Source organism: Leuresthes tenuis, unplaced genomic scaffold (genome assembly GCF_036924035.1).
Source record: "Leuresthes tenuis unplaced genomic scaffold, fLeuTen1.0.hap1 SCAF_17, whole genome shotgun sequence".
In the NCBI taxonomy this organism is placed as follows: Eukaryota; Metazoa; Chordata; class Actinopteri; order Atheriniformes; family Atherinopsidae; genus Leuresthes; species Leuresthes tenuis.
This window is the reverse complement of record NW_027325371.1, coordinates 14,412,349-14,434,766: the sequence shown is the minus strand read 5'-3', so window position 1 is coordinate 14,434,766 and position 22,418 is coordinate 14,412,349. Positions and strand designations below refer to the sequence as shown.

Below are 22,418 nucleotides of genomic sequence, written 5' to 3'. Positions count from 1 at the left end.
CAGAGAACTACTCATTTTTTCACTTCCTGTCGCTGTTATTCTCCTACACAACATCAAAAAAAAAAGAAAAAGAAAAAAAGAACACACACAATAGTGGTTCTCAAATCTGTTTTACAAAAGCCGAACTAAATGATGCTCCCATGCTCCTCATTAACAGCTACTTCCTGTTCGCATGTGTGTGTTTAGGGCAGTTATTGCCCGACCTTTTCTTCAATGTCTCATCCCTCTTGATTTTGAAAACAGGCTTATGTTAATATTTCACAAAGAAAATAAAAGTGGAACTTTTCACTGCTCCTTTTTGCCCGTGGTAGCAAGAGCTGGGCATGTGTTGACATATGTGTGTGTGTTCTTACGCTGAGCACATCTGATCTTACCCTCGATCTGTGGGGCCACTACCTATAATCACAATGAATGAAGGAACACTAAAGGGATATTTCTGTAGTTTAGTTTATATTTGTCATATATGTGCGCTCAATCTGGAAAAGTGCAAACTGTTATGTGACACTTTGCTGTTCTGTGAGTTAATTCTTGTCTGGGATCGGTTTTCAAGTGACCACCAGGAACTCCATGAACCTTTGGATGCCACAAAACAAAACCATGTGGAATTTCTGTCCATATTAAAGAGACAAGATTAACCTGCTATTTATCAAGCCTAGACTTTTGTATAGTTAGTGCTCAGCAGTCCTTATGCTAAGTTATGCTAAATATTTTCTAGCTTCATACCTATTGAACAATAATAGTGGAACACTCACATCAGACAAATTACACTGTTTTCCTTACTTGTCCTACAGCTGAACACTTAATTTCATCCCTTTGTGTCTCTTTGTAGTCTTTTTCTGATATATTTTGTGTTATGTATTTGAGTTTGCATCTATTTGTCATCTACCTGTGTTTCTTTGAGGTAACTTTCTATCACATTTGGGTTGTTATGCATCCTATTTGTTATTTTTTTCCAGCTCTTTTGTGATTATTTCCACTTTGATAATCTTAAATATGTTTCTTGTCATCAAGATTATTTTGTGTCACACTGTGGTAACAACACGAATACATCTCTTACAATACAGACAGGCATTGTGGTAACTTAGAGAGCAGATCAGTAATTATATCTATATAAAAAAAAATAAAAATAGATATGCCTGTGATCCCTGACTTTCGAATTAACAGTCAACAAAATATATGAATCTATTGGTTTTAAGAAAATGCTTGAATATCAGGTAATTGTATCTGTTAAATCGGATTTTGGCTAAATGTTCTTCATTTTCCCCAGTTGCATTGTAATAATGTTTAGATTGTGAACTATTGTTTGAACAAATCAGGACAATTTGTGATGAGCATTACACAGACATGTAATCACCTTACAATCACCTTGGTTACATTATTGCAGGTTATTTTAGACTCTGTTTCAGATGTATGGGGCCTAAACAAACACGACAGGGTTGTGTTTTTGAGCTGATATTGAATTCAGACACCCAAATATAAACTCTCAAGCACAGGAAAAAAAGTGAAAATCCCTTTAAAATCACTCAGGAGGGGTCGATTTATGAAATGTTCTACATCAAGTTTTGGATTTTTAGAACATCTATTTGTTAAAATACATCCTTTTCCTCTTTTTTTAAAATCTCTCTCATCCACTTCTTTCTTGTTTTGTTTTTTTACCATAAAAGCATCAAACATATTTGAATATGACAAAAACTGTTCATTTCTACATACATGCTACATCAGCTCCTCTTCTGCTGCTTCTAGGCTCGAGTACAGTCAATAACACGTACAGATGAAGCACCGGTAGTGCTTTGCACTCTTGTGCTGTGTTGAACTGCCTTATTACAGTTCTATCTCCTCTCAACAGTCACTACCGATCCAAGTCATTAGACATCAGAGTGCCTGCTCAAGAGCTCACTGGAGCAGAAAGATAGAGAGAGAGCGAAGGTGAGAGGGAGTAGAGGGGAGGAGAAAAGCGAGGAAAAGCAGATAAAAAGAGGGTGGAGAGATAACCACTATCTCACTGCCACCTGCAGAGGATAGAATCAAAGAGGGGAAAGGTAAAGAAGAGGAAAAAAAGAGGAGAAGATTGTAGCCGACTTAGAAAACAAAGAAAAAGGCTGAGAAATGAAAGGGATTTAGAAGAGAACACGTAGAACAAAGTGTAGAGGCAATAAAAAAAAGCACAAAGAGATAGAGATGAGGACATTCAAGAAAAAGATCATAAAAACAATAATGTGAGACAAGGAAGAAAAAGTAGAGACTGTCTGGAAAGAGGAAAATTGGAAAGAGCAGAGTGTGGGCAGTAGAGAAAGACATAAAAAATGACATGATGAGGAGGGATAGAAAATGGCAGTGAGTCAGAAAGAGCGAGAGGCAGGATTGAAGGAAAATAGATCTAGTCACTAAAGAAGAGCGTAAACCGCGGTGAAAGTATGACCTCAGGCTGACTTGAGTGTTGGTGTCACTGTCTTCTTAAGGTGAAATGGCTGTAGTTCGGACAAGCAAAAGAGTAATCTTGGCAAACACCACTCTCTCTTATCTTCAGATTGTAGAGTGCAGTCACATGCTGCCAAACAGTAAGAAAGAGTGTCCCACGTCCAAAACATGCCAAAAGGCAGTACACTTCTGCCAAGTGTTCGCATCAATAGACAAACCAAGACGTTTGGCAGACAATGTACCGTATTCGTGTATTGAGAGAAATGATCATTGGATATATCAGAGTTCCCACTTAGAGTTAAAAAACTGTGGTCACAACTTGCATTTTAAAATCATAAACCTAATGGTTGTTGGCTTGTGTTGTTTGTCCATCACTGTTTGCTGTGTTTTTCTTGTTAATGAGACACGCACAGTAGAATAACATCTGTTATGGCTGGCATGTGTTTCATATATAAAAGAGTGAAGATAACATGGAGGCTCATGCTTTCTTTTAGTCAGCCTTCTTTGCTTGCTCATGCCCATCTGCACTTTTTCAGATTGCCATGTATGTCTGGGTCTCTGATTTGCTGTCCTCACTCCAGTCCAATCATTTTGGTTTAATTTTTCTTTTCTTTTTTTCCTCCCCTTTCCAGAGAACTTGCGAGAAATGTAAGACTGTGATTTTAAACCTCTTTGCTAGCTCATGCACTCCCCAAAGGCCAAGGCTGAATGAAAAATGCTTGTTCTGTATTGTGGTGAGTAACAGCTTTGACAGCACTCAGTCAGAGGTCAGGGAAGGGACTGACGGCTTTAAATTCATAGCAGTGACTCAAAGAACTGGACGACTTCTGAAAACATCAGCTTCCCTTATCAGCAAAAAGTTGGGAAAAGCTTTTCATCTCATCATCTAATATTCATATTGATGACTAAATAACAACTTTATTTGTTTTCCCGCAACATTGGGAGCAATATTGCAGTACTGATAACTCATATAATCTAAGATAAAACTTAAGTAATCATAGACTGTCACAGAATGTTTTTGATTTGCATGCATTGTAAATATGATTATATAGAACTGCTTCTTTTTTTTTCTTTTCTTTTTTAGTTGGTTTGACAAAATATCGACTTGTCTTCGATGTTTAAAGAAATAACAAAAAGTCACTGCTTATCATTTCTTCAACAGGTGGCTCGTAAGTCTTGGTTTATTTTCAGAAAATAACATGTTGTCAGAGAGTGAACACTGTGCACCGTCTCCATCCATTTATACTACATATGTGATGTTGAGTCAGTTTGACCTGAGAGTAATCATGTGTAAGAATTGATGGTTAGAACAAGTCCCTCTTTTGCATCCCTCCTCTGTCTTCTTTCTGCAATACCATACGTCAGCTGGCTGTTAATGTGTCAGTTACCGTGTGTGTGTCCGGATCTGTGTTCTATTTGTTTTACAGCATTTTTCAAATCAAGACAACGTTCGTGCCACCATCACTCCCTTTTCCCAGCCTAACCTTTGTTAATGGGATCATATGCTGTTTGTCCATAAGCAATAAAGTCTATCTTTTGTAAGAAAATAAAAATCAACTCACAGTCTTAGCATGCACAAACAAGCACAGTCAAGGTTTATAGCAAAACCTGCAAAAGGCTACAATCTACAGAGTGTGAAACTGCATGTACACGCAAACCCTGTGACGTCCATGAACTCTGGGCAGCCTCTGAAGTAAATTCTAAGTCCGGGTATTGCAGTGTTTTATTCAGAGCATGTTCAGAATGACTGACAAGTTCAGCAATGTTTTCCTAACAATCACTGTTTTGGCATCAATATCAGCGTGTGTTTGGATAATTGAAATGAACAAATTAAAAAGTGAAAAGCAACATATTGGCAAGATGAAAAAAAAAGAGCAGGAGGCAGCAAATGTCATCACTACACGCTCGAACAGCACAAATTCTACTACAGTTGTGTTTATTAATCCATGAGCTCCTCTGGAACACTTTGTACTGTACAGGAAAACTGAAAATGTAAGGGCTGCAGTAAACATTTCATCCACAGACAGCCTGTCTGTTCTCACATCATTTGTCCATATTTGACCCTTTTTAGAGGTGTGAAACTACAAAATGTCTTTGGAATCTTGCACAGCAATATTTTAATCCCTTTTTATGTTAATTGACCTTTAAATATTCTAATATATATATATTTCTTCTTTCTTCACAGCTTCAACTTACAATAAAAAAATGTAGTAATATAAATAAATAGTCTTTGATTAGTTTCCTTGAACAAAATCCCAGCCTAAACTTTATCCTTTGTATTGTTATCGGTAGCCTTCCTACCATTTCTCCAAAACTTCTTTAAATATCCTATCCTTGAACTCCTTGTAATTCTTGTATTTTTTATATTGTCATGAAATGCTTTAAGCTGAATAACAAAATCAGTCAGTTTATCAGATGCCATTTTGCAATGTTTTATTGATATTTATTTTTTTGTGTCTCTGTAGTGGTCAAACAACTCTCAAAAAGCATTACACAGATGTGAAAAAACATAGAAGATCGAGCCTGTTTGGAAAACTTCAATGCTGGACATAATGTGACATATTATGTGATATATTTGTGTATACCCGCATACATATATATGGGTTTAAAGCAGCAAAAATAACACAAAACCCAGGCAAACTTCTAGGGATAAAACAGATTATATTGTATAAAGCATTTCCTGGTTGTATATTAGTTTGCGCTCTGGCTGAACTGTTCCCATAGCTTAAAGGTAAAGGTCTCATGAATCATTAAGGGAGCTCTGTGCATCTATTACATCCAATCCTGAGAGGCCTTGACATACTGTGTGTAAGGTCTCCAGATAATTTTCAAGAGGTTTGTCTTTCAATTGAACCACATTTTCTGGTTGAGAGATTCCCCGGAACTGAATATGAGAGTATTGTGTAATGACATGAAGGTATTTGAATGCTTGATAATAAAAAGATTTGAAATGTGCCTGAGTAAATGAGCTTCGGCTCTCAATCTCAGTATGCAAACATACCAAATGATAATATGGAGGAAAGACCTTGTTTGATTGAGATTAAAATGATTCCAACAGTATCTGAAGCAGAGGGACGCTAACATGAGTATGCACTGGCTTATTCATGTAGAAGAATTCATATAAAACACAGTAAAAGAGCAAGAAAAAAGTAGTCAAGCTTTGTTTTATTATCTTGGAAAAAAGACAACCATAGCAATGTCAGAGCGTTTATAAATGCAGAATACAAATGATGTTCATAGAATTACTAAATTTATTGAGTCTTACACAAAAATCTGTATTTTTCAAATGGTATCATTAAATAGCAAAAAGATAAAAGCAGAACAAATATTTTCCCTTCCAATATTATTTTAGCTTCTCAAGTTTCATTTCATGGACAGCACTCTAACTTGACTGGCGCTAACCTTTTCGGCTGTCATTCAGGTCTAAAAAAAATGCCACTTGAAAAGCATGAAATGTGTAGACATGATATGTGAAATGTGCTTGAAGTTGCGTGCTATTTATATGCAATCCTGTGATGCTAATTAACTCAACAGGTCAGCAGCTTCTGGCTACGATGGCAGCAATCTTGAGAACTTTGCACAGAATCAGAACTAAAATGAAAATACGGAAGATGCAAATTTTTGTTTTGAAAATTGTCTGAGAAAAAAAACAACAACTATTAATTATCTCTTTATTTGGAAATGTTCCACTTAGAAGCTACAAAATGTAATGTTACTGTCATTATCATTTACGCATCTTTAATTTCACTTCACCTGCACTTGCTGAATAACTGCAGGGCCACAATGACTCACTGAAAAATGATACATTAGGTGTAGGTGTAGGTCTGAATGAAGTTTGTATCTAACTGCAACAATTCAACTGTCTGCAGAACAGGGCAGCACACGCTTCAGGCTTTAAAGTAGCATTTTAAAATCAATGGAATACTTACACACACAAAAAAATCATAAAATCAGAGCTGTAAAGAAAAACAGGCACAGCACAGTATTCCGAGCAGTAATTAAAAAATACAAATTTTCTAAAAAGTCAAATTTCTTATCAAACGTTGAAGAAAATGTGACAGGATAAACCAGTTATTTTAACAGTTAAAAGTTATATATACATACATATTTGCAGATTACAATTACAAAATTAAAAATTTGACACAAAATTGCCATTAGCTTTAATTTCTTTTCATTTATTTATTGCTGTATTTGTTGCTAACGCAAGCTCTTTGACTTTTTTAAACTACTGTACAAATTCAATGAAACTTCTTAATGTTTAATGCATAATGTTTAAGGCTTAAGCAGCTCTTTGCAGGCATAAAGTTTGCTTCCTCCCTTGTCAAACTGACATAAAAATGTCACAATATTTGTGTACTGCCATGTGGAAGTAGTTGTAAGTGATTATGAACAATTGGGAGGCTGTCCTGCTCCCTGCAATGTTCCTATGGGTTGTTTGTTCATGCAGGCAGATAGGACCTATAATTCTGCTCAAAGAAGATGCGACCACCCGTAGTCGTGAGAGCAATTGAATGTGAAGTGTAAAACTGTGTTTTAACGTGTGTTTTAACGCTAAATGTGATCATTTGTGTAGATAATGTAATCTGCAACCAAGTTCTTTTTGAGTGGTGTTGGTGATTGTGTTGGTTGTTGCAACACAACTCATAAAAGATAACCTATAACCACTCTTTTAATTTTGTAAGTGACCCCTTCACAAACATTCTGCAGACAAAGTATTGTGTGGCTACAGCCTCTTGCAAAACACGAGGAGAGAGCTATGTTTACTTGATTTGTTTTACCTTCACATATGACATGGCAACTGAAAATGATTAAATCATGTTGACTTTATAAGAAATCAATAATGTGAATTTAGGAAATGCACAATGCTAATTATAGAATGCAAAATGGCTTCTTTCAGAGCAGTTTTAGTTGAAGTTCTTCATTCTTAACAGATTCCAAATGTATTTTACATACTTAATTTTCCCCCTTTGGATTTACTGGACAGGTAGTTAAAGGGCTAAATGATACAAAACCACTTAATTTTTGTTGTTTTTAAACAGATGTGCCTGTTGAACCACCTTTGGCTAATCTAAGGTATCAGGCTCTGCATCCATGCAGGTTTCCCAGGGGTTACGAGGCATGTGGGGCATGGAGATAAGAAGCAGGGCAACACCACTGAGGATGAGCAATGTGAAGGCAGCACAAGCGCAGGTAAAAGACCAGGAGTAGTGGTATTCAATCCAGATGGTCTCATCACTGTCGATCATTCGCTTCACAGACTGACGCATGACCTCAACAGAAATGATGATGCAAAGGCCTGTGTGTCAAAACAAAAAAAAACGACTTGTAATGAGCTTTCCAAAGCAGACAGTTAATTTGCATTAATGCAATTCATATTGTCAAAACTGGAACAGCAGAAGAAAACTAGTTTTATTTTGACTCCCTAGCACTTCATGCAGGGCCGAATGAGACTTGAACAACTCAAAAAAGATCTGTGAAAAAATCTGCTTTGTCAACTCTAAATTAGTTGGATCATTTTTTTTTATCATGAAGCAAAAAGATACACAAGAAAATGACCATGAGACACTTTATATCGAGCTGAGCTGTAAAATAAGAAGCAAAAGTGTCCTTGTCTGCAATATCTGACCTGCAAAGGCAAAGAACATCCCAGCAGGCCGTAGCAGGTAGTCCCGTCCCTTCCCAAAGGAGAAGATGACACACAGGGTACCCAAGATCATAAAGAACAGACTGAAGATGGCGATGGCTGCTGCTGAAATGTTATACTCTGAGCAGAGAGGAGAGAGTACGAAGAATTAGAACACATAATGAATAACAAGTAGAAATGTAAACAAAAGGAAATATTGAGAGAAAAAAATCTGTGAGGGGGCAAGAGTGAGTGAAAATTAAATGAAAAGAGATGGCAAAGACAAATGTGGAGGAACAGATGGGGAGTTTGCAGTATCGCTCAGATAATAACTGTTTTGATACAGCACTTAACCAACTTATGACACAGATAATTAGCCTTTAAATGAGCCTCACTTTAAAAAAAAAAAACAGTCATTTATCCAAACCAGCAATACTGGCATTTGCATGACAGATAAGATGCTGCAGGTTTATGACAAAATGATGAGAACATGTGTCTGTCTTCCCATCCCCGCCCCTTTTGTGTGGTTTTGAGATAAAGATTATCTCATCTTTGCTTCTCTGTAACACTCCAGCTACGATGAAAATTACCATAAAAGGTCCTTTTCTACTTCACCACACCAACTCTGAAATAATGCCTTGTGTACATTAACCTCTCACACTCTCACTTCTTCATTTAGTTCATACTTATACTTTATGCAAGTGCAATACGCCATTTTTGTCCTAGTACCTCCTGTTATACCCAGTTTTTAAACTTTGCAACAATAAATGTACATTATCTCATGTATCAATAGTGAATAGAATCAAAACACAACTATGCATGCTGGAGGCTGAATGATGAGAAATAAATGAATAATTTTTAAACAAGACAGAAACCAAAAATTTAAACAAAGAAATACATAGTGTGCATGAGGACATACCAATGCTGGAAAATCTAGCAAAGATCAAAGGAAACCAAGTGGTACATATGCAGAGGAAAATATGAACAGGTGTGTTTGGATAGAAAAGAAGGATAATCAGCTCAAAACAGGTGTGGAACAGAAAATCGAATACAACAAAATAAACAGAAATAAGCAAGAACAGAATGGGACTGACTTAAAGGTGAAAAAACAAAAACGATAAAATCAAAGAACATTTCACATTCCAATGAGTACAATAAATGTGAGCAGCAAAATGTTTTTCATAAATGCACACATTTAATCTGCGCGCAAAGTAAGGCTTAAGAATTGTTGGGAATGTATTCACAAAAAAAAAGTTAACTTTTCTGATCCTGTCTGCACACAATATATCTACAATATCATAAGTGACTACTACAAGTACAGAAGTGTACCCAGTGTATGTCATTGTTGATTTATCAAAGGCAATAATTGGTAATTGCCTGCTTTCACGAGTGTCTGGCAGTGTTCTCCAATGGTTTGGTGTCTCAAAGCTGAAAGCATCAACCAGTCTCCATAGAAACAGAAGAGCTGTTTCATGGAAATATGTTCACTTCTGTATCTCAGGTACAGTCGTATGCTGGGGTAGCTCATGTTTGAGTGACTGTGAGGAGACACCCACCTTTCTGGGTCTTGACTTCAAAAACTTCAGCTTCCTCTCCCGATGTGAAGTGTTTGAAGTAGGAGCAGTTTTTTGCTGCAGAGTAAAAGACAGGAAGGGCAGCAGGAGAAAGGGAAAGAGACAGAATGAGGGAGATAAAAAAAAGTCTGTCAGGTTGTGTGTCTGTTGCTCTGTGCCACCAACCATTTTTCTGGAGTGCAAAATCTCAGTGAATCCCATTAACTAGCTGAAAAATTACACCTACAATAATGAGACACATAGCTAATGCTTTATCTTGTACTTTCAGTGCAAATTCTTAATTAGTGTTTTCCTACTGGCAAATCGGTAGTTGTATTAAATGCATCCATTACCTTCAGCAGCCTATTGTTTGCATAGCAATGTTTCTATTTCCATTTTCTACCTTTTATCAAGGTCTTGGACATAAGGGAAGGAATCTAAGCAGAGATGATCAGACCTCCGTCTTATCTTCCAGGCCATTTCCCCATGTTTTGTTTTTTTTCTGAGAAGACACCAAGACATAACCAAGCCAGTAAAGTGACATAACCACTGCACTACTAGTGTAGGAAATGCCCAAAATACCTCACCTGGCAGGCATGTGAGAGTTATCCCTGACCATTGTCCAAACTATCTTATCTGGCTCCCTTCAATGTAAAGAAACAGTAGCAGCTCCTTTGACTGAGATTTTGTTTGTCCTTTTTCGAAAGGCCAAACTTGACACCCTTTGAAGAAAACTCATCTCCACCACTTGAATCCCCTTTTTTTTCTGTCAGTCTCTACACACAGTCAGTGACCATAGTAGAGGGTAGGAACATAGATTGGACAGTGAATCAGCAGTTTTGCCATTTGGTTCAGCTTTCTCTTCACAACATGTAAACAGACATGTGAAAGTAAATCTCCACTCTTCCCTTACTTAGGAACAGGGCCCCAAATACTTCAGTTGTGGCAACAATTGATACTCATCCTATATAAATCATTTTTCTCTGGCTTAATGCAGTGGCCTCAGGTTTAAAGGTGTTAACCCTAATTCCAGCTGCTACACCCTCAGCTAAAACCCACCCCAGTTCAGTGATACCAACACGACCACATCATCTGCTCAAAGTAAAAATGCTTTCTTCAGCACATCAAGTCAGACAGTGTCTGAGCTTTGGCTGTGCCTGGAAATGTTGTCCTTGAGAATTATGAAGAAAACCAGGGGTTCTAGCAGAGTTCAGCATCCAACATAAAAATGTGTTTAACTTCCTACAATCCAAACCAAGCTCTCTCTCTCTGGTTGTAGAGGGACAAAATGACCCGTAGCTGCAAGGGCGTTAGACCATAATACTGTCGCACTCCTTGCAGTACACCTCTAAAAATCTGGCTGTATTATTTTTACTGTGTCAACGCACAATAAGCAAAACTTGCAATATCCTTTTTAAAGAGCTGTTCCAGTGATACACAACTACAACAAAAGCATCACTGCACAGGATGAACCCCCCAGCAGTATTGTGTGATTTGCCATCATCTTAAAACAAAGTCCTTAAATCCTTAACTGTTCTCCAAGTTGCCTGTTGTGAGTCCACAGAAATCAGCCTGCACCATTTCTTTACGGAAGATATACATTTTTTCACTTGCTTGTTCAACCTTGGCTCCTTTGACCACAATCTTTGGTGAGGCCTCGTCGCTGTGGAGAAATTATGCTGGGGAGCAGCCATTTCCCACTCATCTATCTATCTATTTGCTGTCTCTAAAGACAGCTGGGCGGAGAAGGAGGGGTGGGAAAGGACCTAAAAGCCAAGTGAGTGTTCTTACTTTCCTCTCCTTGATATCTTTTCTTGTTGAGATTAAACCCATAAAGTAAACAGGTGCCCTCCCTGTCCACATGGGGACAGACAGTATTTGTGTGTCGGTGTCTGTGTGTACGCAGACATACTAGCTACGTGGTTATGTGTATGTGTGCACCAGGCAACAGAGGAGCTGTTTGTTACCCAGGATGAGAAAAAATCACTAAAGAGGTAACCTAGCAACAGGCTGCTGCAGGTCTTGGCTAGTCCTATCTATTTACACATGTAAAAGCACATATCAAGAAGACTGTGTGCATGTATGTGTGTGCATATGTATATGGATGTGAGTGTGTGAGAAGGGATGAAAACATTGATGATAGAGTGAATTGGAAGCAGAGACAGTGCAGCTGAGATCTGAAAATATATTATTTTCATTAGTTTTCGTTCATATTGTGTCTTTACCTCTGGGGCCAAGCTAATCTAAGCTAATATGTGTTTGGGTGTTGCTATAAGATTTTCTCCAGTCTCTATGAAAACACAACTATTATCTGCCTGCTGCACAAAGATAAGACTAAAAGACCTTTGCATTATACAGGGAAGCTTCAAAAGGCTAAGCCATTATTTATTTTTTCTTGATCCATACTGTTGCTATGTCTGTAAATGTCTCCATTATGCATGGACAGTATGCATCCAGAGATCCATCCATGAACAAAAACTTTGTAATGTTACAGCAGGGTTGACCCGAAATGTAGGCAACCAGGAGTGATGCCGGTGATGGAACAAAAGACTTTAAAAAACTTACAAACAAAACAGAAGACATGAAAAACTGAGAAAAACTGAGATTTTTTATCCATGTGTATGGATAAGTTGAGAGACTTGACACCTACTTGTGACTTATAAAAACTTGGCCCCACCTTTAGGAGACGGCAAAAGAAAAAAAAAAAGTCCCAGCAAATCAAAACCTTAGACCTAAACTAAAATAGTCTAAACTTAAGAAAAAGATGAAGAAGCTAAATCAAAACCACAGACACTGACAACTAGATGTTGGTGCTAAAATATACAGAAGATAAGGAGAGCAGCTGATTTTTCCAAAGGATTTCAATATTTTGCTATGTTTACATCACTTTTACAGTATTGTCCAAAAGTTTTATATCATATTGGTTGAGTTTACTGTTTACTTTTGTCATTTCTTATTTCTTTCTTTTTTTTCTCAGCACGTCGACACGATAAACACTCAAATTTTATGATAAAACATACTGTCCAGATTAGGTTCAAAAATTCTTCTGGCATGATCATAACTCCAAATAGCGAATGACCACTGAGGAGGAGAACATCTGGATGCGTATCATCGACCTTGCAGTCAGGCTAATGGGGAGATTTAGTTCCAGGGGGAGGGTGATTAGAGCGAAGTATCGCCTGTCATTTTAGTTTCACCTCTTCCTATTAAACTGCTGGCCTCTCTCTTTGATGTGCAGCTCCTAATTGACCATTTTCCTGACTCTCTGCTCTTCACCAGTCACTATTTCTCTGTCAACTCAACTTTTCCTTTTATGCTAATATTCTTTTGGTTTTCCTTAGGCGGTCCTTAGCCTTACACGTTGTTGTTTCATCTAGAGGACTGTCACAGAATATAGCTGTTTTTAGGTTAATGTGCGTGAGATGGTGCTTTTTCTAGCCACACAGCATGACCAACTAGTTCAGGGTCAATGTGAATGAGATGCATGGTGGCGGTATTTGAATGGCTATTCCACCAGGAGCTCTGATAACTAGGACACAACAGCACAGGGGAGACCTCGCTTCCCACAAGATCCTGCATGCAGTCATGTGTTTGCGGGCCGACCTTTGTTATGAATGACAAAACAGTAAGATTTGAACGTGATCGTCATGTGGACATCTCATTCTGGAAGTGCCGCAGTTATCTTGAATATATATATTGTTTCATGAGTATTGTTTAGTCACACTTTTAAGTGAGTCAGTTAGATTTTGAAGCAGTAAGTTGTTTTATCCGTGGCCAATTCAAGCGTCTCACTTCCACAATTTTTTGATTCCCGACAGGAATCCGGTACACTAATAAGGAAAATAACTGGGTGACGAGAAAGTGAAGAAGGTGGTTCAAGGTGACATCATTGATTTTGAGTGCATGAACTGGGGGCATCACCAAGGTATTACATATGAAAAGGTGCTCTAGGGGGTGATTTCTTTCTACTGCAGGATGATGTTTGACCACTTGGAAGCTCTAAGACATCTCTGATAATAAACTACTCTCCCTCGCCTCTTCGTGCACTTATGTGTTGGAGCATGCACATGCACGCAAAAGCTTCATTTATGCTCTTTATTTCCCAGCCGTGCTGCATGATGTGATCCATAAAGGGTTGGTTTGATTTTTCCAACACTCAAGCTATCATGCGTCATTTGTGGGAAGCAAATTTCAAAAGTCGTTTGGGTTCACTGATTTGCTGTTGTTGATATACACCTCCATTGCAAAAGCAGTCTAACAGTGAGATATGAAAAGGTGTTTTTGTACTCTCCTCTTGACAACAAACTCCCTTCCTTGATTCAGATTATGCTATTTAGTCCAATCACTGTTGCTTACTTGGGGATATGGTTAATCAAGGATGTAATCTGTTATAGTGCTCTCACCATAAATCCATTACTTTTTTATAAAATACATTTTTTAACACATTAAATTGGGAAGCGGATAAAGTAACTGTAGCGTGGTGGTGCTGGTTAATAAGCCATCCTGTTCAGCTCTAGTTTCAAACACTCTATTAAAGCTCTGTCCCTACAGAGCCCCACAGGCCATTGCGCCCTGTGATATAAATATCATTCATGAGTGTGGTTTTCATATTTGACTTCTGTGTTTTGGTTCATGATCTAATGAATCTAAAATTTGTAGAAAATGACAAGAACTTGCCAGCCACACCAGATGAGGTATAGTTAACCTTTATTTCAGGTATAGAGAAATCTATGTGAACAATCGAAATAGCCCCTCTATGTATACCATGTCAATTGGTGTTTATGCCTGTGGATAACTGCATTTCAAACACTCCCACCCTAAATGAAACAGACAAATACAGTGTTTGTAATAACCGTGTTAGAGTATTACGGCGTAACTAACGGCATTATTTTTTTCAGTATCTAATTAATTACTTTTCCCATCCTTGCAACGCGTTGCCATTACTGAGAATGTGAAGTGGCGCGTTACTACAATTTGGTTGAATGAAGCGCAAAGTGTCAGGTTTTGGCCACACATCAGCTGCCTGGAGAGAGCAGGGGTGGGGATGATGACGGCGTTGCAAATGCGATGATGATTGGCTGGGTGGGCGGATCACGCCCTGCTCACGCTGTCTCACTGCACGCTCTGACTGCCAAACACAACAAGACAGCAACAATGACAACGAGCCAGGGAAATTCAAAGGTAGCGTCCTCAAACTTCTTGCTCATTTTAATTAAAGGCAAGAATGTTTATGTAACATTCCCAAGAAAATAGACTTTATCCACATCTGCCTCAAACAACTCGAATCTTATGAAGCACCTCACATCAACACATGCTAACACAGCAGGCTGCAATCTATTGAGTTTAAATAAATACCAAATGTTCTAAAATACTGTATATAGTGTTTTTATTCTTCAATCAGTTAATATAAACATCTCTAACATAAAGATGTTATAGAACGTAATAGTATAGAACATGAAAAATAATGTCACAGTTGCTTTGCTGAGTAACTAATTACTCTTACAATGAGGTAATTGAGTTACTAACTCAATTACTTTTTGGGAGAAGTAATTTTTAACTGTAACTAATTACTTTTTTAAAGTAAGATGACCAACACTGCAAGTACAACAGTACTGGACATGTGAGAAATCACAAATAAACTGTGTGATCTGATCTTCTTTCATTCAGGTTCCAACAGCACTTTATTGAGTATCAAGCAAACTGCGGAGGGCAGATAGTCAGTGGGGTTACATGCGTAACCTGGATTAAAGGCTAAATTACAATAAAATTGAGTTATTCAGTTCATGTAGAGACCTTCATCTGACAAAGAAAAGGATCGGGTTACTCGTGATCGAATTAAGAAAAATAACTCGATCCAAATGTACACTGAACGAGCATGTAGACGGCAGGGGATCGGATTGAGCGTTCTGCGCATACTCGATTTTTTTCCCGGGATCATCACCCGGAAGTCGAAGGAGACGATATTACTGTTGTTGTCACCGCCATCGGAAAGAAATAAACAAAGCGATGGAGAATGCGCCGTTGTGCATCTCGTTTGTGCCATAACCCTGCTCATCACAAATGTAGAGGGACGTAGCTTCATCTCGCTCTTCGTTCGCCATCTTTCTCGAATGCCTTAGTTTTGTTGGTGGTGGTGGTGGTGGTGAAGACGTCAACTGGAAGTGGCTCTATTAGCGATAGTTAAAATGGGTACAGCACCACCTATCGTACCGGGGTATGACATGCTTTGTGCCAGTGATTCGATTCATTCACCGCCATATATCCAAGGATAATTACCCTTGCTCAGATAAGGAGCATAACCCAATTCTTTCTAATTGTAGCTCAGGAGTCGCCAACCAATCGGAAGGTCGGTGGTTCGACTCTGGCTACATGTCGAAGAGTCCTTGGGCAAGACACTGAACCCCACGTTGCCTCCCAGTGTATCACTGGGGTATGAATGTTGTTTAGTATCTTAAGACGTGCTGTATGAATGTGTGTGAGTGGGGTGAATGCGGCATGTAGTGAAGCCCTTTGAGTGGTCAGTTAGACTAGAAAAGCGCTATACAAATACAAGTCCATTTACCAATTTAGCTATTATCGAGTTAATCTCATCATGTAGACCCACTGAGTGTCTGCTATTCTCTCCTGACCTTCAGATTTTCCTAGAAGGTTCCAGCTTTTAGATGCATTTATATAGCTGGTGGATAAGAGCAGCAGCCTCACTTTCTGAGAGCAGTCAGCTGCTTGTGCCCTAGGCTCTGAATTTCAGTTTTGGGGTCTGTGTGTAATTAAGTTAGACATTGTAATTACATACAGCAGTAAAGCCTCTAATAATTTCGTATAACTATTACGAAAGAATTTGCCAGTTTGAAGAGGCTAAAAAGTCCATATTTTGAGGCTCAAGGTTGTGGCGGTGGAGTTACACACCTGAATGTCATTCCTTTTGCAATTCATCTGATCTTTTTATAGTACGATTTATTGTACCTCTCTTTTGTCTTCACTCATCGTTTCGTCAGGTTAGGCATCACACAGCTTTGACAGACAATTGTAACATACACAGTTTGCCGCCTAGTGCTCTGCCTAAGAGAATGCACTTTGTTGTGAATGGATGGAAACCACTTCAGCCACAAAAGGGAGGGCATCTTTTTTGTCTAGTTTTATGTTTATATGCCCTGAGAGTACTGCATCAATACAGCAATTGCCATGCATAGCAAAAAAACAAGTGAGGATTTTGCCTGTCGGGTTTGTAGCCATGTTCGACAGACTGTTTACACAATCTCTGTTTTATTACTGGCTACCCATCTGTTTAATACGTTTAAATTATTCTGTTGAAAAACACAAGTTACTTGATAGTTTGATTGTATAGTATAATATTGTAGTATGTTAGCTTGTTTGCAAGTTTATTTGTTCAACTTCCTGGCACATGGTGCAGTCTCTCAGAAATTTAGAAACACAGTAAACAACCTCCAGGCAAATTCAGACCACAAAAAAAAAAATAGAAGGAGACATATGGGAGATCACAGATATTCTCAGAGGAACGGATGGAATGCGCGTTGTTTTCCATACATAGAGTATGTGGAAATTAGGTGCTAAAACAGAGCCTCTCACAACTGTTAGGACAGCACAACTGTTAAATGTCTACCTGGCTTGTTGGGTGAGAAGTCTCACCCCAACTGCAAAAGACAACGATGGTGTGAAGGAAAATAAAGTACTGAAATTATCCATGGATAAAAGGATTTTCATCATTTATCTTTTTAAATGTTACTGTGAGACTGGGATTGTCGAGGAGATAACCTAAATGATAGACACAGAGCTGGTTAACAAAGAAACAAAAGAGCTAAAACTATAGAAACTATAAAAACAACAAGGCATAAGGAAAACTGGTCCAGGTAGGAAGCAGAGGAATAAACTTAGCATGAACAAACAAAGACAAACGACCTGACGAGCTGTGGAGGAAGCACACAGACTAATTACACAAAGGATATCAGGTAACAGGTGAAACTAATCAAGGCAGGGAAAGCAATTACACAAACAGGAAAGCATACAAAGTGAGGCATCAAAGCTAACAGTGACATGCAGGGGAAGTAACTTCTTGAAATGGTGTCTTAAATTTAACCCTGCCTGTTTCAGGTTGTGACGCAGCTTTTTTTCCTAGAAATACTTTTGAGAAACAACCACACGAAAGACCAGAAAACATTTAAATATGGTTAGAATTTAAATATGGTGCTTAGGAGCTCACAGTGTCACCCATATCTTTATTTACTGAGCTAACCAGCCAAAAATCTTCACACCAAAGGGGTGAACAGCTGGTGTAAAAAAGGGAAGAGGACACATCCTATCTTCAGAAAAGATGGGTAGGCACCAATCCTTGTATGTGTGTGTGTGTTAAATCAGTGCAATAAACATAATAGCTTGTATTATGAATATATCACCCAATTTTCTACCTAAATACATTGAATTTCCAGGAAAGTGCTCACGGGACTATTTCCGTTGCTGAGCTGCAATTATGTGTCTGACAGCTGCAACCTTTTCTTTATACATTCCACAGGTTATCAACCTGTCCAGAGAAAATATGTAAAGAAGAAACTGTATCTGTGCTCCCACTCTTATGACAGGTAGCTGTCACACTTCTTATTAATTTGCCTCTATGTCTATTCTGTCTTATTCATGATACAAAAAACATTACACTGTGTCTTCTGACTGAAAGACCTGTTCTCCCTCAGTCTTTTGACTCTCCACAAGTGCTCCATATCTCCCACATGCATTCCTGCCCACATGCACCTATCTGCTCTCTTCCCCCACTCCCTGTCATTCCTCCCAAGTCTCCCAGGTGTACTCTAACTCATGTGCTGGAGCAGGAAGCCACACTTCATTAAAGCTTGTACTGATCCTGAGGTGCAGGAGCCGGAGGCAAAGTCAATGGCAATGAAATCTCTCTGTTAGGCTGCAAGGCACGCACACACAGCCAGGAGGCCAGGAGACCTGGTTTACCCAAGGGCCGGCTTTGCTCAGAGAGAGAGCTTGTAATTAAAGCTACATGGCTATTTAAAAAGAAAGTGCCTTTAGAATGCAAGATCTAATGATTTTGACTTTCCTTTTGCATCACATACTGTGTGCAATGCAATCATGAGAAAGACCCTTTAAAATTAACCTAAAGATCAACTTTATATTTGGTAGGATCAGCCTCTACTTTCCTCTCTTGTAATTGAGTGAGTTTCTGCAGCCCCACAACTTTTTTTTTTTTTTTACAAATCAAGGTTTACCAGTGCAATGTTGAAGTTAGTTCCTTAAAAACTGCTCTTTTTTGCCCCTGGCTTGATAATAACCAGTTGCAAAGTAGCTTTGATGTAATGTCTAAAGCAGCTCTCCAGTTGTGGAAGTTTAAAATCATCCTATGATCCTACATTTGGGCACATACAAATTCAGACTGTATGCAAACAAATGATCTAAGGCCCCCTTTCATCTGACAGATAGAGGACATTTGTGTTTTTGTTAACTGTGCGTTGTGAGTGCAACATTCCTCCATTACACACTTGACTTGAGCAACTCGAGTGTGCTTAATTGGCAGTGTGTTCAGTGACTTCCTCTGTAGAAGATAATGACAGTTCAGAGGCTGGCCATGGAGCTGTGAAACATTTAGTCCAAACACGCGCCTATGTGCATGTTTGTGTGATTGTCCAAACACACGCCAACATATGTGCCGGCATGTGCCGTGATCGAGGGGAGAAAATGGAGGAAGGGACAGAAACACAGATGGCAAAAGGCTCGCCAACATTGTTGCACAGTCGCACTGTCACTTAAGCCTCTGACTAAAAACACTCTCTGACTTCTGTCCCTCCACTGACACAATCCTGGAAAATATCTTTAGATATTAAAGTACAGAAATTTAGATATTTGTTGCTCTAGAATTAAAAATATCACTTTATTTATTGAAAACCTGACTAAGCCATCTCTGCCATTTTTTTTTTTTGGTTTGTTACTCTAAAAGTAGCCGTTACACAAGAACTTGTCTCTAATTTGGATGAATTTATCTTAAAGAGACATCCCATTTTGCTGCAAGGAAACAAAGAAATCCAAAGAAAAAAATGCTGTAGTTCTTTCCTTAATGAAGACATTAAAAGATTAAGGATTTCATCTGCATGTTTCTAAATATTCATAATCAGCACTATGGTGTTTATTATTTTTCACTGGTTCCAGTTACATATTGCATTCCTTCTCTATCTTTCTAAAAGTGGCAAAAGAAAAAGGAAAACAATCCCTGATAATACAACCAGAAAAACTGCAAATCACCTAAAACACAAATTCTCTCGATAAGTATAGTCGTTAGGCCACAAGACTTAAACTCCATCAGCATGCAGAGGTGAGCCAACATCTTGGCACGAAACTTAACTTTGAGAACAAAATTTCATCTTACAACTTGTTTTCCTTCGCCCAGCTGAAGGATCAAGAGGCTCCATACCTCCTGGTAGACTGATGGGGCCGCATCCTTTGCCCTGAGGGTCCTCCTCCACGATGAAGATGCTCTTCTTGCAGAGCCTCCAGAGGCCAAAATGGGCGGCCTCGCAGGTGGCGTTGAGCTTCTCCACCCGTGGGCTGAGGACAGCCCAGTGGTCGGTGACCACCGCTGCCAGCATGGCCGACATGCCAACGACGATCACCACAGACGTGATCTTGACCTTGGTTGCTTGCTCCTCAAACATGTTGCTGCCTGATGTACGTGTGTGCTAAGCTGTGGATGTGTACGTGCACGCACGTGCCCGCGTTTGCACGTGTGTATGTATCCGCGACACGAGCAAGTGAAATTCTAGTGTGAGTGCAGCTGTGTGTCAACAGTGTGTGTGACCCCAAGGGCTGCTGCCAAAGTTGCTTCCGCTGTAGTTTGTCTTCAAGTCCTTGACGTTGGATGTTGACTCCAGATGTTTCCTCGTCTTCACGACACCGCTGATGTCCTCTCCTCTCTCCAGCTCTCCAAGGCTCTTTCTTTCTCTTTCTCTGCCTTGTGCCTGGTGGTTGGTAAAAAGGGGCCAGATAACAGTGCCCTAGTTTCTACCTCGCTCCTCTCTTCCTCTCCCTCCCTGCTTGTCTTTGGTGCGCTGAGGCCATTCAGCGACGTGAAAAAAATGTACCTGGATGTCCTTACATTTTCTACACTAATTGCTCGATCGGTGTGATAATTTTGCCAGGATTGGACACTTTGACGTAAAGCTTTGGTAGAACCTATTGATTGTGAGTGCTCCACTTCTGCAGTTCTACTTACAACATCAAAGATGTTACGATCAAAAACAATTTGACACCACACCATTATTTTGTTTTACCAACCAATCCCAAATTTTTTTATGGACCTTTTTTTCTGTAACATCTCTCTCTGATTCAGTCCAAACCGTTTTCAGCTCACTTGTCTCTGGCGAGGTGTGCCAGGGGACTCCTGGGGGGAAGATTTCCTTTATTAGTTGTCGTCTGACTGAGCTGATCTACTTACTCAGCCAATCAGCTATCAAGGTTTAAAACAAAGGTCCCACCTGATGCCAATAGCTGATCCAGATAAGGGAAGACAGAAAAATGTCTTTATCAGCGAACCTCTAAAATTTGAAGGTTATTTTTCTGTTAACACAGTTTGGCATGCGGTGCTTGACAGCAATATCAGAATTTTTTACAGTAAGTTTAAGAAATTGTCTTTGCATACAACTTAATATATAGTGACTTAATTTAAGCTTTCAACGCAAAACCTCCTGTTAACTCTTGCAGGTGGCTGTGTACAGCATGTGATTGTTCAATTTTCGGCTTTGTTCTTTTAAAAATCAACATCTGAACACCGATCAGATTTGGTGCAAAAATCTCTTTTCTTATTTATGTATTTCTCTTACTAAAAGAATGATGAATTTCTAAAGCTAGAAACATCTCAAAGGCACAATCAACCTTTTCCCTATGAAATGCCTCAGTAAATGGACAAGCTTTTTATAAACCAATGTGCCCCACTTTAAAGAGGACTCTGGCCCATTTTCAGCCCTGATAACACTCACACAGCTCTGAGATGTTAGCGCTTTAAATGGTGCGACACTTGAAGCAAAAGGTAAATCCTTCTAAGAGGATGCAAGATAGAATGTGGGTAAAACTGCGTTTACTAAAATACTTTGTTGATGTCTGTGAGTGGGACAAAGACTGAGCTGAACAGAACCACCAGTGCTTGTCTGATGTCTTGTCAGGAAAGGAGTGCAATGTATGAGAATTAAAGTGATTGGTATAAAAACCACCTGCAGCTAACTCTTCCATGATACTGGGTTTATCAACACACACAACTTGAGAAAGAAACCCCACAGCAGGGGGTTTGAAAGGAGATGAGAAACATTTGTGTTCATTATCACACCTGGATACATTACTGGCAGCAAACCTGCCTTTTCTCCCAGAGGACAAGTCCCTGTCTAAGGCTGTGAGAGCAACCGCTTGTCTATAAGTGTATAATAATAGTGTTTTTTGGCACTGCTTGTCTTCCTGGGCGACCTCCTGACCTGTGCCATTTGCTCATGGTCCCTTGGTAACTGTGGAGAGACCAAACACCTCACAGCTGCAGAGTCTCTAAGCAACAGAGAGCAGTGTGGACGACAGCGGTGACACACCACCCACAATACAGTGTGTCATACTGAAAGAATCACCAAGTGTCAACGACTGAGGAGGAAAAGCGCTGAATACAGATGACTACATCTGGCAAGAAGGCATATCTGATCCACCTGTGACAGCTACTCAACAGGTTGTCTTACTGGCAAACTCAGTTCCAGATAAGTACAATACTAACGACAGAAATGTACTTGACAGCACAGAAATCGGGACTGACATTTCTAAACTCAGCA

At 39.1% G+C, this 22,418-nt stretch overlaps 1 protein-coding gene across 1 annotated transcript; it reads right to left on the bottom strand.

The window, feature by feature from the left end:
* Nucleotides 1–5,618: 5,618 nt before the first annotated feature.
* On the bottom strand, nt 5,619–20,557 carry LOC140273287 (voltage-dependent calcium channel gamma-1 subunit-like). Its single transcript, XM_072368808.1, has 4 exons — nt 20,033–20,557; nt 9,598–9,672; nt 8,045–8,182; nt 5,619–7,714 (listed from the first exon to the last, which is right to left on the bottom strand). The coding sequence occupies exons 1-4, from the start codon at nt 20,271–20,273 to the stop codon at nt 7,482–7,484; spliced, it is 687 nt and encodes a 228-aa protein (XP_072224909.1). The 5' UTR covers nt 20,274–20,557; the 3' UTR covers nt 5,619–7,481.
* Nucleotides 20,558–22,418: the final 1,861 nt, after the last annotated feature.